The sequence below is a fragment of the Nyctereutes procyonoides genome, unplaced genomic scaffold (genome assembly GCF_905146905.1).
Source record: "Nyctereutes procyonoides isolate TBG_1078 unplaced genomic scaffold, NYPRO_anot_genome, whole genome shotgun sequence".
NCBI lineage: Eukaryota > Metazoa > Chordata > Mammalia > Carnivora > Canidae > Nyctereutes > Nyctereutes procyonoides.
In genome coordinates, this window is record NW_026575146.1 from 47,673,072 (window position 1) to 47,690,848 (window position 17,777).

Sequence of the window (17,777 nt, forward strand, 5' to 3'; positions counted from 1 at the left end):
AAGTGTATGAATTTCCACATACAAATATAAGAAGTACTTTTAGGATGACTTTAGTAGATCTTCACTGCATTTAATTATGGCATAGAGTGAAGGACATGGTACAGAGGCACAGCACTGCATGTTTCAAAGCATTTTTATATTTCGTTCCCCTGCTCATCAGTTATTACGTTATGCTTTTCTAGTCGAGATGATGCAGGTCCGATCCTGCCACGCCGGATTCTGTCTGTAAACCCCGTTCCATCTCAGGGCGCTTCCAGAGCACTGTGGCATTGGGGAGCCCTCTGGTTGAGCCACTTGGAAGTCCACATGTGGGTGCCCATGAATTTATGACATTGACCTTTTTCAGAATCAGTGAGGCTTGCTGCTTCCAAAACCTGGTTCTTCTGGACAGCCTTGGTGGCAGTGGTTTAGCACCGCCTTCAGCCCAGAGCAGGATCCTGGAGACCTGGGATCGAGTCCCACATCGGGCTCCCTGCATGCAGCCTGCTTCTCCCTCTGCTTGTGCCTCTGCCTCTCTCTCTCTCTCTCTCTCTCATGAATAAATAAAATCTTTAAACAAAACAAAACCTGGTTCTGGTCCACAGATGTATTATTCTCTTTGGCCCCCTTGCTGTTCTCTAAGCAGCTTTTGAGCCAGTCTTAGAACTGGTCCATTGTGCTTACAACATTTGATATCTAGCTCCTCTTGAAAGGCTGAGGGTCTGGTCACGGTGTGCCTGCACTTCTGTTCAGCAGCAGTTGACTGCAACTCCATAGCAGTCAGCCCTCCAGAGGGGGTCCCTAGCATTCTCGAAGGTGCCTACTTGATCATTTCCATGAACTGCCTGCCTCCTGGAGCATTGGAGCTTACGAGCCATCTTTGGGCTGTGATTCTCTCTAGTCTTTCCCAAAGCCCCGGCTAAAGCCTTTGGATTGCCTTACAGGACAGAGGAAACTTGCAGCTCGTTGTAGGCCAGAAGGGGTAGCATCCATGTAATGCAGAAAGGATTCATGGGTAAATCTGAGGAGTGGTGAAAAATGGGCAGGGTGAGGGCCTGGAGGCAGCCGGTGGACCTGGAGGATTGCCTCTCTGTCCCTCGCATGTCTAGTGTCCTGGCACTCTACAGTGGTTGGAGCGACACTTAGGTGGATGCTTTGCTTTCTGTCTGGACCAATGCAGCAGCTTCCAAACCAGTGTCCCTGAGCAGGCTCCCCGCGAGTGACCTCTACTGCTCTCTTCAGTAACTTCACTTACATTCTGTGCTTCCTTTGCTAGGAAACACTTAGGGTTCCTCTCTGCCAAAGGGAGTGGTGCTCACACACTTGCATCTTAAGACCCCCTTTCACTCAAAAAATTATTGAGGACCCTAACGAGTGTTGATTTCTACAATATAATGATTCCTGTCCTTTTTCTCCAAAGAGCCATGTATGCCGACCTTTGAAATGCTGTTTTTATCCAACAGGATGGTAGATGTTGGTGGCCAGCGATCTGAAAGACGGAAGTGGATTCATTGCTTTGAGAGTGTCACCTCCATAATTTTTTTGGTTGCTCTGAGTGAATATGACCAGGTCCTGGCTGAGTGTGACAATGAGGTATGCTTGTAGCTATGGAAAACAAAGACCTGTTTCTGCAGTTTGCAAAAAGCCAGCCACTCTGGCATTAGACTCTTGTATAGGTTAAACTGTCTTACTATTTGAAGTGTAGTCTATGGATTAGTAGCACCAGCATCATTTGGGTGCTTGTTAGAAATGCGTGCCTAGTCAATCGACCCACACTGAATAATTCAGAACTTGTATTTTAACAAGATTCCAGGTGATTCAAATACACATGGAAGTTTGAGAATTGCTGGCCTGGAAACCTGGTTCTGAAAGTTAGATGCACACTAGAATTCCCAGGGGATTTTTTTTTTAATTTTTTTATCTATTTATTCATGAGAGATACACAGAGAGAGGCAGAAACAGAGGGAGAAGCAGATTCCCTGCAGGGAGCCCGATGTGGGACTTGATCCCAGGACCCCAGGATCACACCCTGAGCCAAAGGCAGACGCTCAACTGCTGAGCCACTCAGGTTCCCTCCTGGGGGATCTTTAAGAGGAACCTGGCATGTGGATCCTGATATAGTTGGGGTGGGTGTGGGCTGAGCCTGGGATCTAATCTCATGTATTGCCAAGGGTGGAACCACTCAGAAGCATTGGTTCTCAGCCTTGGCTACATATTGGAATCCCCTGGGGAATTTTAAAAACAGACTATCTTTTGGACCTCACAGTAGGGACTTGTGTTTCCTAGGTTTGAATCTGGGGTGTCTTCTCTAAGCCCCTTGGGGGTGCTAATGGACAGCCAAAGTTGAGCAGTGCTATTTCTAAGAAGTACTGAGAACAGGCTTCCCAGTCCATGGTGCTCCCAAGTTAGGTCCCTAACTGAGTTGGGTGGGGAGTGGAGCCAGGTGCTTAGATCTGGCCTGACCCCCCTGGTCAGGCATTCTGTGTCCTCTGCAGAGTTGCCGTAGTGCTAGCTGCATGGAATGGCATTAACCCTATCTGCCCAGAAAGTGAAAAGAGCCGGTGGGCCTGCATTCTGTGGGATACCATCGGCCTCCCCTGGTCTTTTCCTTACCCTTCACGAGATATCCTGACCTCATAGAAAGATGTCTCTCTTGCTTCTAGGTGGTGGTAGTAAACCAGTAAAGAACGCTGCCCAGGATTAGGCAGTCACCATGACCAAATTATATCTTGTATTTCTTGAGAGCAGGCTTTTCTCTGAGGAGCAGAGTTACATTAGCTAATTAGTGGAGGATTAACCCATTTACTGGTGTCTATAGCAATCTTGGCTGCCACCCAGCTCTTCCAGGGGAGACACTTAAAAAAAAAAAAAAAAAGCAAAGGCATCAAGTTATCAATATGAAAATGAGCTCCAAATTCGTCTCAGGATTAATGATGTTTCTCGGGAAACACAGAGGATTATTCAGGTGGGCAAGGGACTAGTGCCTCAGCCCAGTATGCTTAGAAATTAGACATTTTCTCTTCTCTTAAAAATTTGGAGAAAAATTCTTCTTCAGACTTGCCCTCCTGGGTGTAGATACATGGTGTCCACTCATGGGGCTGTCCAGGAATGGTTTCTTCATTTACAGTTGACCATTAGACAACACAGGTTTGAACTTACACATGGGCTTTTTTTTCCCCCTAAATATGGTACAGTACACGTATTTTCCTTATGATTTTCTTCATATATATTTGTATGTGTATATATATATATATATATATATATATATATATATATATATATATTTATCTCCAGCTTACTTTAGTGTAAGAACATGGGATGTAATATCTGTACTGTATAAAATATGTGGGAACCAGTTGTTATTGGTGAGACTTCTGGTCAGTGGTAGGCTATTAGTAGTTAAGCTTTTGGGGGAGTCAAAAGTTATATGCACATTTTCAGCTAGTCAGCAACCCCCAACTCCTGCATTGTTCAAGGGTCAACTGTGCTGTAGTTCCTTGGAGATCATTACTGATCATAAGTTTTTTAAAAAGCTGTAAAAAACAACTGAAGGGTTACCTCTCTGGTAATAAATTCCATCTTAATTGACAAAAATGTACTAAATAGGAGAATGAGCCTCAGTATGCAGAAGTTGCAGGGAAACAGATTTATCGCAAGTCCCTCTGGAGTGGGTGTGCAAGGCTTTCATGTTTTTGCCTGATCTCTTCCCTCTATAAAGTTGTTTCTTTACTCTTGTTTCTTTACTCAGGTGTGCCTGGCTGGCTCAATCATATGCTCAGGTGGGGCATATGACTCTTGATCTCAGGGTCATGAGTTAAAGCCCCACGTTGGGGCTAGAGCTTACTTATAAAATATTTATTAAAAAAATACTTCAGAGCAGAGTGCAATCTAGAACAATTATTGTCAACCAGAGATTTGTATGTGCCCTGTCCAACCTCCCTAAATTAAGAACCTTTGATATATTCTTGCCAATGTCTACTGTTAAGAAATTTTTAGTTTTTCTACATAATTTTGACCAGGTCGTACTATTACATAGGCTTGGGACATGATTTAAATTTGTGAACAATAGTATGCTCATCCATAAAGTGGGGACCCTGCTCCCCTAGTAGACCTCGCCTGTATTACCCACCTGTGACACGTGGCTGGAGAAGGCACCCAATAGTGTTAGTGCCTTGCTCTGCGTGACCAACTCCTGTGGACAGTGGCTGTGCTGGAGAAGCCTTCCTCTCGTGGTCTGGAAGCCCATCCCCAGTTAAAGCGGTGTCTCTGGTCTAAGTTATGCACTTCCCCCACTTAGTAACCCCCATAATTAAATAGAGAACTTTTGTCAAATATGGGTATGAACCTTTTTCCATTTTATGTGTTTATTTGGGGGTGCTGCTGCAGAACAGATCCAGAAGGGGTGATAAGAGCCAAGTGGGGAGTCAGGGGGAATAGAAATAGGCTATATAATAGAAGCACCTGGTGTCCTGGGGCAGGGGGGGGGGCTTTGTGCTCACCTGCTCCAGCAGACAGTGGTGTGGAACTGGCAGCTAGGGGAGGGGACACATGGTGGAACCAGCCCTTTGGCCTGTTGCTTCCAAAGTTTGTTTTTTCTTTATTAACCCTAAGTTCCTTGTTTCTTACTTAGAACCGCATGGAAGAAAGCAAAGCCTTATTTAAAACCATTATTACCTACCCCTGGTTTCTGAACTCATCTGTGATTTTGTTCTTAAATAAGAAGGATCTTTTGGAGGAGAAAATCATGTACTCTCATCTAATTAGCTACTTTCCAGAATACACAGGTGAGTAAATGTCCCTGCTGCCCTCCCTGGCACTCAGCCAGCGATATTTACAGGGCCCCAGGGGTCTCTGCCTCTAACAGACTTTCTCACAGGGGTTCCAGGTACGTCCCTCTTCTTTCGCCTCAGCATCTCCACACGTGCCAAATCCATTAGTGATCTCTTTGTCCTCCAAGACCCAGCTCAGGCACATCCTTTTTGGGAGCGGGTGGGGAGTCCTGCTCATGCTCCCCATGCTCGCTTGGCCTTCACTCCGTAGTGCTGTGTGTATGCAGCTTCTGAGGCAGAGGCTGTGCTTGGTCTACCTTTCCCTCCCAGACCCCGTCAGAGCACCCACTCCTTCTTATGTGTAAGTTACCGTGGCAGCCTCCTTCCTGGGCACATGGTAGATGCTGAAGTTTTTACACAGAGGACCAATCCCAGGCTGCAAAGTTTTTATGTCCTGTTGCTAATTATTTCTGGTACGGGAGGTCTCAAACAGCAGCAGGTCTGATACTGATATATAGAGTACTGTGTGGTAGCGCCCTTTTTCCTTTTATTAACTGCATGGGCCATGTGGTTAAGAGCCCTCACCCTTTAAAATCAGACTTGTTCATGTTCCCATGTTCTCCCCTTTCCTGCTCCTAGTCCACTTCTGTCTGCCTGAGTGGCCCAAATCAGAATGTTTAATTGGGTCACTGTTTTTCAACAATTTGCTTTAAAGTACATTTTTTAGATAGCAGTGGATGCTTTAAAAGTCTCTCTTACGGGTTCATTAGGAGATACAACAACACCCCAGGGAAGCGATTCTCTAGAAATAAGAGAACTCAAAGAGGGAGTCCATCGAAACTGATTTGGGGGAGGACTTGGTAGTTAGTATCTTTCTTCTTTACTCCTGTAACTGCACTCTTGACTAGGACCCAAGCAGGATGTCAAAGCTGCCAGAGACTTTATCCTGAAGCTTTATCAAGATCAGAATCCTGACAAAGAGAAAGTCATCTATTCTCACTTCACATGTGCCACAGACACAGAGAATATCCGCTTTGTGTTCGCTGCTGTGAAAGACACAATTCTCCAACTCAACCTGAGGGAATTCAACCTGGTGTAGAAGCTGCTGCCCACTTCTCACCCATTCCCCGAGACAGAACCTGCAAGCTCCTCACATTTTATTTGCAAGTGCTCGTGACATCAACCCACCCCCTGGCAGCACCAAGTCCATCACGCAGGCCACAGGGACAGGTGATGGACCTTGTGAGATATTTGAGTAAAGCAAACTTTTTCAAAGTCTTTATTTCTGAATTGTTTTTATATTTCTTTTCTTGACTTTTGGCTATAAGATTTCATGTAAGTTTTGAATTTGATATTTTATAGAATTTTTTAAAAGCCACTGTGATTTACTATTTTTTTTAAGTTAAAGTGTGTTTAATAATAGTCCTTAACACATCCTGTAATGGAGGGATCTGTTCATTTATAGATCATGCCTTGAGACCTCTAGGATTAATTTTTTTTTAAAGAAAGTTAATGGGTTTGAAGCTTTTTATTCAATCTTTTAACTTTGAGATTCTAAATTTTTCTCTTTGTGCTGAAGCATGCATTTAACATGTCATCAAAAGATTTTTAAAGTTTTTTTGAGTTAAATATTTCTTTTTTTTTGAGTTAAATATTTCTAAGCCACATTCATGACTGTATCAGTATATCTTAATTTTGCCATATTTTGATCACTATACAGCCAAAGTTGACATAAATGGGCTCTAGACAGCATATATGTTGTGTTGATGAAATGTATATCTGTGTGTATATATGACCAAGTCCTGTAAACTTATGAAGTGGCTGAAAGCCTAAGTTGTTTAACAAATGTAACCCCTGCCAAAGTTCCGATGGCCACCACAGATTTGCTGTTTGAACCACATATGCTGTGCCTTTCTGAGGAGGTTAAGAATATACCATCTGCCATTAGCATTGGAGTATGTTGTGTTTCTTTGTGCTTATGGTTGATTGATATACTATGAAAGTCACAGCATTTTTCTAACTCAAACTTTCTAAATGTCCTTGTAGGGGAGGAGAAATAAATTTCCTTTTACCTTCTTGGTTCCTGAGATCCCCAAACAGATTAGGGAAAACAAAACACATTAGTTTAATCATATGTATGCCTCTGTATACAGGAGAGATACCCAGATGAACTGAGTAACTTTCAGAGTAGGCCAGGCTCCCCCCTTGAGTAAGTTCTTCAGCTAAAGATGTTGGGGGAGGAGGAATCACTAGGAAGGAGGTTAATCAGGTGTGCAGCCCAGTAAAGGAGAGAGTAAGGGTGTTAGAATGTAGAGTCAGCTTCCTCTTTCTGGCACAGAGAGGGAGAGACCCTCACAAATGGAGATTTCGTTTATACAAGTACATTTCCCTCAGGAAAAGGAGGGTAGCTTTTACTAGGTTTTCAGAGCTTTTGCTGGATCTCCTGTTTCTTAAAAATAATTAGTTCAAAATAATCCTTATGCCAAAGAGGCATACTTTAGGGTGCCACAGTCTATTTCCCTTTGGGTCTGCCTTTGAAATATCAAATTAGTTTCACAGCCCAGAAGCTGAGTTGATTGACAGATTGCTCTGTAGTTTCACTGAACCAGTCTTGAGAGAGAACAGGTCGGGTTGGTTAACAAGTTGTGTCTCCTTTCAGGAAGTAGAAGCCCAGTTGGGCCTCTGTACTACAAACAGGTATTTAATAAGCATTTCTATGGAAAAAAAAGGAAAAGGTTAACAGTTGGGGCAAATTATACACTAAACCTCGGTCCTGAGGGCAGCGGGTCAGAAGACTTCTACATGTTGGGATCAGAGGATCTTTTGCAGTTTGAATGTCTCTGTCATCAGGTGTTGAGGTAAACTTTGGCCCACAAAGCAACAAGCATGACAACTGTAAACATGAGCTATTGTGGCCATTTCTGTGGAGTTTATATCAAGTCTTTCACATTTAGTTGCAGGCTTGGATCAACACTTTTGCAAAACTGAAATAATAACTTCTGAAAATGACGAAAGACTTACAAAATGGCCATCATCAAAGATCTGATGAGAGTTCACTGCAAGGCAGCTGACAAGGACATCTGATTACTTCTGTGACCTACATTTTAAGATAAGCAGAATTTTAAGTGATAGCATTACACCAGGAGATATCGAATTTCCATGCAGTTTGTTTTTAGTGATTCCAAGTCAAAAAAAAGCAGAGGAAGACTAGGAATGCGAGTTATGTGGGGAAACTAGAAGACTTCATGATTAAGTTCATTTACAGGTAAATAAACCCTCAGACAACACAACTAGATACTGATACCCACAAGAGTGCATTATAGTTTCTACTGAAGCATCATCTTGCTCTGTAATCATCCACACTTTTACCAAGGATAATTACAATAAAATTACACTTGGCCCGATTACTTACATAACAAGAATAGTGACTGACCATATAGACTCTTTTAAATGTGCTTTATTGGAACTTTTTATAAGGACTCTCAAGTTAGACTTTTTAAGAGCCTCCTGAGGCCAGAAAGCCGAGATCTTACCCTCACTCTTTGCCTACAGTACCTATAGATTTGAGTTAGTCACTCTCTTCTCAAGATCTCCCAAATATCCTAAGGTTCCTGCATCTGCCAGGAAATAATCTTTCTTACAGGAACCCTGGAGGAAGGGAGCTATACTGACTCCATGAAGTCAACCTAATCTTCTTAAAACCGTATAGTCACGTCTGATTCTATGGACATTCTCAAATATGACATTCTACTCAAAGTCTTGGTAATATAACTAGTGTTTCTAATTGTGTCCTATGTCAAGGAGAACAGCTTCTTATTGAGATTATACAAATAACTATTACCATGAAAATAAGAATGGTCTCTGAGTTTTCAAATTCTGGAGGGATCATTGAGGGAGAGAGTAACTCTTTCATCCTGTTCATTAATGTATACTTTACCAAATTGCTGTAAGTCATAGGTAACTTAAAGAAAAGTTTCCTTAAATCTAGAAACAAGCAGTATTTCCAACAAAGTCATAAAAATTAAAATCATCCTCATGATGATGTCCATGTAATTCTTGTTGATCTTTTACTTGAGATTTTATAATTTCACTTTTTCCATTGAGTTTTGTAAGTTCAATGGTACAATTTTAAAGTTATTGAAAACCTGTACTTATCAGAGCCCTTTCCATGAATCCCCTTGAAGATGAAGCAGTTTCGCAAAAGCAAAACAGTAACTTCTATAAATGGCAAAACACTTTAAATATGGCATGGTTAAAGACTGGTGAGCATTCACTATAATACAACTAACTGATAAGAAATTTTGGTTATTTCTGTAACATATTATTTTAAGAAAATAAGTAGAATTGTAAGTGGTAGCACTTATACTATGACATAACAGATTTCAAGAATTACATACAATTTCTGGAACGTTTATATTAATAATAAATATCCATACAAATACAAACTAAACAAAGGTAAGATCAATGATTTATAAGTGCTTCCAATGTAACAAAAGTCAAATTAGTTTAATAGTTCTTTACAAGGAGAAAGACAAATCTTGACCTGTTTCAGGGGCCCTCTGGAATATCCCTAAGTTAGTTTAAAGTCAGAAAGACTTCATCCAGATTTTGAGGTTCAGCTCTTCAAAAATATCAATAGTTTTGAAGTACTTGACTAGAATTAGGATTTCTTGATTACCTACCTAACCCAAGTGAAAATGGATTTTAAAGGCAAATACAGAAAGTTACATAATTGTGAGCAGAACTTGGCTCTTAAATTGAGAAGACTCAGTTTTCATAAGTAATCAAAGACCTGATGATGAAGATAACATGAAACACAGGAAGTTATTTCAGTAAAACACAAAATCTTTTGCTTTCCTTAAAAGGTAAGAATCTTTTAAGGTTTTTGATCAGGAGCAGATCCAAAGTCTGAGAGAACTTTGTCCCCTTGTCACCAGCTAGACCCCAAGACCTGACCTTTACTTCCTACTTGCTTGAACTCACCGATCTTGGTCCTTTTTTCTTTAGGCTCTTCTTTCCAGTTTGTCTCTTAACTCACGCAGTCCAAAACTGCCCCTTGAGCAATAACATAGCACTTGCCCTGACAAGACCTTCAGCTGGCCAAGACCACACAGACCAGTTTGAGCTTAACCCCCGACTTGCACTTACACAGGACCATGGAGAGACCTCTAGAATGACCTACGACTACCTTTTACCCCATTGTAATACTAAAATTGCCCTCCAAGGAGGAGCACAAGCCTCATTTACATAACATACAATGTAATACAGGCATCTTAAAGTACAATTGTCCTCTTATGCTCATGCCCACCTCCACATACTATGACAAAAGATCCCCTTTTTAGAGGAATTTTTAAAAAGATTTTGAGAGAAAATAAAAATGAGCCAGGGGAGGGAGAGGGAGAAGCTAAGCAAGGATTCAGATGCAGGACTCTGCTAGGACCCTGAGATCATGACCTGAGCCAAAGGCAGGTGGTTAACCAACTGAACCACCCAGGTGCCCCTTTTTTTTAAGGTTTGAGAGAGGGAGTGAGCAAGCACATGCCCACAAGCGGGAGGAGACAGGGAAAAGAGAATCTTCAGCAGGCTCCATGCCCAGCACAGGGCTCAATCTCACAACCCTGAGATCATGACCTGAGCCAAAATCAAGAGTCAGACACTTAACAGAGCCATCTGGGCACCCCAAGAGATCCATTTTTAAAATATTCATGATAACCCTAAATAAAAGGAACCCATCCACCCTTGCTTACAGAGTCACCGCTTTGGAAGTTACTCCCTGTGAACTTCCTTTTTTTGCTGCAAATTTTACCTTGTGCAACAAGTCAGTCAACCTGGTGTAGTATTGATCTTGTGACTGGCCAAGAAGCAAAGTCAAGCTGGTTTAGTTCCACGTTTGCCAGATGGAAGAAAACTTTTAGTTTTATATGAGTAGACTATTGATAAACTTTATACATTTATGAATTCTATTTTAGCTAGCTTAATTACATAAGGTTTTCTCTCTCTTTCCAACTTTATATAGCCAATTAATTTTCCCTTATTCTCCTCCTTCCTCTTCTGAAACAACTCATTCTATTCTAGGAGAAAACTTTTTCCTATACCAAAAATGCATCTTTGTACCTCATACCTTTTCTTTACCAAAAGCACATCTTATTTTCCTTGTATACAGAGTGGTTTTCCTTACTATTTCTAGTAGTTTTAATTACATGTTAATTATAATTAGTATTCCCAACTCTCTGAAACCTTAATTTCTAGAAGAAGAAGTTATCAACTATAGTTTGGCAAATTTGTAAGTACATTTCATAATTTCTAGAAGCATATGCTGCTTCCTAGTACAATTTTTCAATGTGGTACAAGACATTTACTAATAGACCCAAATATGTTTAGTTTCTCTGTATTGAGCCAAAAGTAGATAAACCTACATTCAGTAATGTTTCAGTGTTTTATCATATTTGGAAATTTAGGTATTCCAATGAATTTCCATACATTAACATAGGAATATTTTATGGCTTAAAATTACCCAAAAGAGGGACTCCTGGGTGGCTTAGTCAGTGAAGTGTCTGCCTTTGGCTCATGATTCCAGGGTCCTGGGATCCATCTCCACGTTGGGATCCTTGCTCAGCAGGGAGTCTGCTTCTCCCTCTCCCTGTTTGTGCTGGCTTTCTCTCTCTCTTACTCTCAAATAAATTTTTAAAAATTTACCAAAAAAGATTCTGAAAGTTAAAGTAGACCTATGTTATAAAGCTTGATCATTGTTGATAATTTCATAAACTTCAATCTCACTTAAATCTACTTAATTCACTTGTTCTTGATCATATTGGGATTACTTCTAAAAATTTCATGAGACATTAACGCCAAGATCCTGTCATTTTTCTTGCTGATAATTTTTCTAACAGAGATAACATGAACTCTTTGAATAAACTATGTAGACTAAAAGTTGTGTGTCTGGGGACACCTGGGTGGCTCAGTGGTTGAGCGTTTGCCTTGGGCTCAGGGCGTGATTCCAGCATCTTGGGATCGAGTCCTGCTTCTCCCTCTGCCTGTGTCTCTACCTCTGTGTGTCTCTCATGAATAAATAAAATCTTAAAAAAAAAATGCACTACATCCAATGCTGACAACCTGAAAACATACCTATTTTAATTAAACCAAATTAAACTAGCTTTTATTTACTGAATACCTTCCCAGATCGCATGAAACTTGGAAAACATTTGGGCTAGTTTTTGTATTTCTGAGTCTAGAAAATGCTTAATTCATTTAAGCAGTTATTTCTGAGCCAGTTAAGTAGAGCTGGTTTACAAGTCAATTTTGGCAATACCATCCGGCGGTAGAAAAATATCACATCTACAACATACATCTATAGCCATACACATAGATACAAACAGAGACCTTATACCTATCACTGTAATGTTTTAAACTGTGAATCAGGTACAATAATACAAAACTCAGTAGAAAGAACAGTTGGATCCAAATTGTGTTTCTGGCAATGGAAGGAGTTAAGTTTACTTATGGCTAACTCAGATCACTAAAGTGTTTGGTTTTTTTTAACCAATATTTGTAGAGAAGACGCTTTTTTTAAAAAAAATTGTCCAATTTCCAATTAGCTCCTTTTTTCCTTCTGATGAGAACCATCTCCCTAAAGTCTTCATATCAAAGAGATGGCTCTCAGGTCCTAGGGAAGATGGGGGTAGATAATGTACATCACAGGCAAGGGGAAAGAATCCAAGTTTCCTCTAAGGAGCTTGGGGGGGGGGGCGTCTATCTGCCTATTATCAGAAGTCTAGAGTAATTACTATTAAAATTTTTCCTTTTCTTAGGTGCAGGACCATTCTATTTCCAATATTACAATTTTTTTTTAAAAAAAATCTTATTTATTTATTCATGAGAGAGAGAGAGAGAGGGGGGCAGGCAGAGACACAGGCAGAGGGGGAAACAGGCTCCACACAGGGAGCCCAACATGGGACTCAATCCCGGGACTCCAGGATCAGGCCCTGGGCCGAAGGCAGTGCCAAGCCGCTGAGCCACCCGGGCTGCCCCAATATCCCAATCTTATATGATATCTGCAAGCATTTTGAAATGAACAGGAGGTTTTGAGATTGGTAAGGATAGATGGGACTTTGGATTGCTTCTAGAACCACGTTTCTAGTTTTATAAAGAGTCAAAAGATTAGTATTTCTAATTCGTCAAGGAAGTAGGGGAGCCTGAATGATATTGTGGGCTTAACACATCCATCCAACTACATTATCTTCAATTTGCTTCTTTATATGAATATTCCATTCCAAAATGGAAATCAAAAGATTTCTAGGTCCAGGAGCTTCAGGGCTGAATGCAGTATGCCTTTGTAGAGTAGATATATAAAGCCTTCAACACTCTGATGCTCTCCTTTTTTGAGTGTATAATCCAACCTTGGACCAATTCACTTTAGGGGGAAAAGACTCTACTCTTGCTTCTGTCGGTCTATGAACAACAGCTTTGGCCAATCCTTTCCTGATCATTTGCAGAAGGGCCTGAGAGAAATTCTGGTCATCCATTTCCTCTGTGAGGGGAGTCTGCCCCAGTGGGCTGGCTGGCCTGATCACTGCACTGTAAACATGGGTGGGAAGAGGATCCCTGACTAGCCAATCAAGGTCCTTGTGAGTGGGGTTGTGAATGGTCACTGATCTACCTCTTCTCTAAATCTGACAGAATCTTCTGGATAAAAAGGGCTTTGTAGTTTCACCTTATTAAGAGAGTCCTTACGGCTAGATGCTACATTCCTTCATGTCCTTTTTAATTTAATCATTCCATAGATGCTAGTAAAGTAACTGTTTAGATTGAGAGCTCTCTGAACATTTTCAAATATATATGTTTTTTCCCATTCAAAAGGTCCATCATCTGGCTATTGAGGAGTAGAATCTTGTATTAATCTCCATAGGGACTCCAACCCATAAGCCTTTTTATGGCTTAACTGTGGATGCCAAGAGGTACCCCCTTTGGGCGGATAAGAGGTAACCAACCCTTTGCTGGAAAAGATGAAGTTGTTACAGGTTCCAGAAAGTTCACTCTTAGTCTAAGAAAGTAAAGACCTTCCTTGTCACGGGCAATAAGAATGATGTAGTGAAAGGATGTCTCTTGTTTCTCAAGGGAATGTGAGACCCCTCCGTCCCAGACCTGCTCATCTGTGACTACAGAAACATATCCCTGGAAAGGTACTTTTCTGGTATGGAGACAATGAAGGTTGAGACGACAGGCCCCTTATGGACTAGGAACTCCTAAGACAAACTCCCGAGAACTTGCACAGTGGGATAGAGAGAGAATGTTGCTTCTCACTTATGTCTTGGATCCCCAACCTATTCGGCTGCCACATATGAACTCATACTTGCATCTTCCCTCTAGTGAAAACACATCATACACTAAAGATCACGAACAGCTTCAGATCATCAGCTAACTTATGCAAAGTGCTCAAGACCAGTAATCAAGGGAATTAATGCAAGATTTTGTTTTTTAAGTTCTTGCTAGCACTGAGTTATTGTCATTTTTTACCTTTGGCTGACAAAGCATGTTAGAAAGTGATGGCTTTCAAACACTTCTAGTAGCAAGAAAGCTATCTAGTAAATCGTAACAAAAGATAGTAATAACAAAGTATTTTCTTAAGTCATGCAAAGGCTGAACTCTCCATATCAGAGATGAATTAATCATCTCTGCCAATATTAATCAATTATGCAAGTAAAAAAAAATTCTCTCCTAACACTTCTTTCCAAATATACTCCTTACTTACTGAGCAAATGAGCCATTTGAAGTTTGCTGAGGTTGAGAGGCACAATCTCAGTGCTTTGCTTTACAATCTACAAAGTATTAACCAAAAGCTTTTAGTTTCCAATGACCATGCTGGGCTGGAATGCTGTCTTATAGAAAAATCAGGACTTTGGGCCATCTGTTTGTCATCAACATTTATTTAGGCCCCCAAAAGGGGAGATTTTAGATAGGTGAGGGAGGACTCATTGGTAATGTTTCTGGGTCTACCCAGGAACTAAAAACAGGCAGACTAAAGATCAGAAATCTTTCTTTGATCTGTTTTATGTGGAAAAAATACACATAAACTAATGAGCAATCTGACCAAGAAATCTAATTCTACCAAGAGCAAAAATTAATGATAAATAAGTCATTAGTGACCATGGCTAATCAATGTTTTGGGGAAAAAAAAGAGAGACCAAGGCCAATTTCAAGACAAAGAACTTCACTGTAAATATCTGTGTTTATAAATTATCAGAATAAAAAAAACAACAACAAGAAGGCAAAGACTGTAACAGGCAACTGGGTCAGGAGCCCACATAAAGGGTATAAGATACATAAAAGTGAAGGAAATATTGCAGCGATGCAGAAATAGATATTTTAAAAATGAATTAACATCATCAATAACCATATTTTTACCAATTAATAGTAAGCATTCCAAAGAAGCACACACTATTTGGTCAATACAAAAATTAGTATTTTTAAAGTGCACATTTCCTGAAAAATCCATTTTCATATATCACACACATATTCATATATAGAGATGATCATTTTTAAAGTCTGTAACAGTTTACTTGACTTTGAAATAAACCCCAGATACTAACAGTTTATGTATACAATTATTGATATTGAGGAACATTTCAATGTAGTCTACATCTTCATTTGAGGGTTTTTCAGCCTCTAAATGGAGAACCTCTGGGTAGTCAATGGAACACTGATGGTATGATGGCATAATAAGGGATATGGGGGCCTTCCCACATGTTCTAAGCACATTTTGATTATTAGACTTTTTAATGTATAACTCTCATAGGACTTGTTATAGGACCTTACTAGAAAGGATTCATTATTAAGGTATCAGAGCAATACTTATAATAATGAGTGGTGTTGAGAGGGTTTTCAGATTGACAAGTACCTACCATAGCGAGTATTAAGCTAGAACACATATTAACTTGAATAAGGTAATAAAAACTTTACACACATATCAAACTATAAAATCTGAAGTTACATGTTATGTAGCTTTTGGGTAACCAAAATTACCAACTTTTTTTTTGAAAATGCATATTTATGCTTTAAAAAAGAACGTGTAATTCTAAAGTAAAACTTAAAAAAAAATGACATGGAACAATTTATTTTAAAAAACAGGAAATAAAGTAGAAAAGGTTTCAATTAAACATGAAGGAGGTTTCTAATAGAGTAGGATCCAGCATCTTCTCAGTTCATGTGCTGGCCTGCTTGCTGAATGAACCCTGCAACAAGTACTTCATTTCATGAGCAAAGGTCTGCATTAATAGCTGTATTGGCCAATAACCAAAACTACAGAGTGAATGAACCATAAAAATTTTAATTGCTTAATACTAACTGGATTGGTCAGGATTGGCAGTCAGGTATAATTTCAAAAGTACATTTAAAGCATTGGGTGAATGGCCCTCTTTGAAGGCATGTGAAGGAGCTACAGAGGATCCTGAGTAATAGCACCAAAGAAAATCATATTGAGTGAATTTTGTCCTGAACTTTGAATAAGGAATGCAGGTTATTTCTACTGGAAATCTACAGAAATGAGGAAATCCAATGATTTCACATCGACTGCACTGACATTTATACAGCACCCTCCAGAGAATGAGTACTTCGACCCTATGAAAGTGTGACCTCTATCTAAGCTCCCAATTTTTAAGGGACATTACCACCTGTACAGTGAGTGACATCAAAGGCATATCGAGCAAATTCATAAAAGGAGAGAACTTCTGTCCCCAGTCCTAGTAAAATGCCTAGTGAGAGAGAAATATCTCTAGTTAAATGATAGCCTGTGGCCTTTTTTGGGTGCCATTTGCAGATCTAACTTTTCTGTTTTTTGTGGTACCTTGAGGGCATCTGGTACACACCAGGAAAGGAAAACACCTTATAAAAAGCAAAACAAGAGCCATTCTACCTTCTTACTCAAAAGAAAAAGTGTTCACAATCTGAAGATATCCCTGAGTGCGGGTCTGCTGCTCCTGATCTAAGGTCAGGGCCCACACAATCCACACTGTTCCAACAATCAGTGGATGGCCCACGCCTCCCAGAGCAGTGGCTCACAAGGTCTGTTTTGTTTTTTTTTTTAACTGCAATTCATAACAGGAAATAACATTTTATATTGTGACCCAGTACACACAGTATATAAACTAGGAAACATTTCAGCAAACAATATTTAACCTTGTTATATACAATGTTCTCTTATTTTCATTTCTGTTCCACTTTTAAAATATGCTGGCCTTGAGCTGTGAAATTGGTTTTATGGCCCCCTAATGTGTTAAGACCTACAGTCTGGAAAACACTGTCCTTGAGGAGTTTGACAGATCTTGAGAAAAGGTAAATAGCAATGGCCTTGGAATCCAAACAAATTTTTCTCAATTGTGTTGGCAGGAACACAAAAACATCCAGTTCCAAATAGCTACTTGTATCTGCAGTGTATTCGGTACCCAGTTTCAACTCCTATAGGCAACCTAGCTTAGTATATTCTGTCCCAACCTTTTTTTTTTTTAATAATTTTTTATTGGTGTTCAATTTGCCAACATAGTTTTTTCTTTTAACTTATTTATGATAGACAGAGAGAGAGAGGCAGAGACATAGGAGGAATGAGAAGCAGGCTCCATGCCAGGAGCCCGATGCGGGACTCGATCCTGGGACTCCAGGATCGCGCCCTGGGCCAAAGGCAGGCGCCAAACCACTGAGCCACCCAGGGATCCCCAATTTGCCAACATACAGAATAACACCCAGTGCTCATCCCGTCAAGCACCCCCCCCCAGTGCCTGTCACCCATTAACCCCCACCCCCCGCCCTCCTTCCCTTCCACCACCCCCAGTTCATTTCCCAGAGTTAGGAGTCTTTATATTCTGTCTCCCTTTCTGATATTTCCCACCCATTTCTTCTCCCTTCCCTTCTATTCCCTTTCACTATTATTTATATTCCCCAAATGAATGAGAACATATGTTTGTCCTTCTCCGATTGACTCATTTCACTCAGCATAACACCCTCCAGTTCCATCCACGTTGAAGCAAATGGTGGGTATTG

General features: G+C 40.3%; 1 protein-coding gene across 2 annotated transcripts in view; it reads left to right on the forward strand.

The window, feature by feature from the left end:
• The window catches only part of GNA14 (G protein subunit alpha 14), a 185,552-nt gene extending 178,866 nt beyond the window's left edge, over positions 1 to 6,686 (forward strand). For both annotated transcript variants that reach the window (XM_055310579.1, XM_055310580.1), the window contains exons 5-7: positions 1,443 to 1,572; positions 4,610 to 4,763; positions 5,657 to 6,686. In XM_055310579.1, coding sequence (XP_055166554.1) covers positions 1,443 to 1,572; positions 4,610 to 4,763; positions 5,657 to 5,847 — 475 coding nt within the window. In that variant the 3' untranslated portion in view covers positions 5,848 to 6,686. The remainder of the gene's footprint in view (positions 1 to 1,442; positions 1,573 to 4,609; positions 4,764 to 5,656) is intronic.
• The last annotated feature ends 11,091 nt before the right edge of the window (positions 6,687 to 17,777 follow it).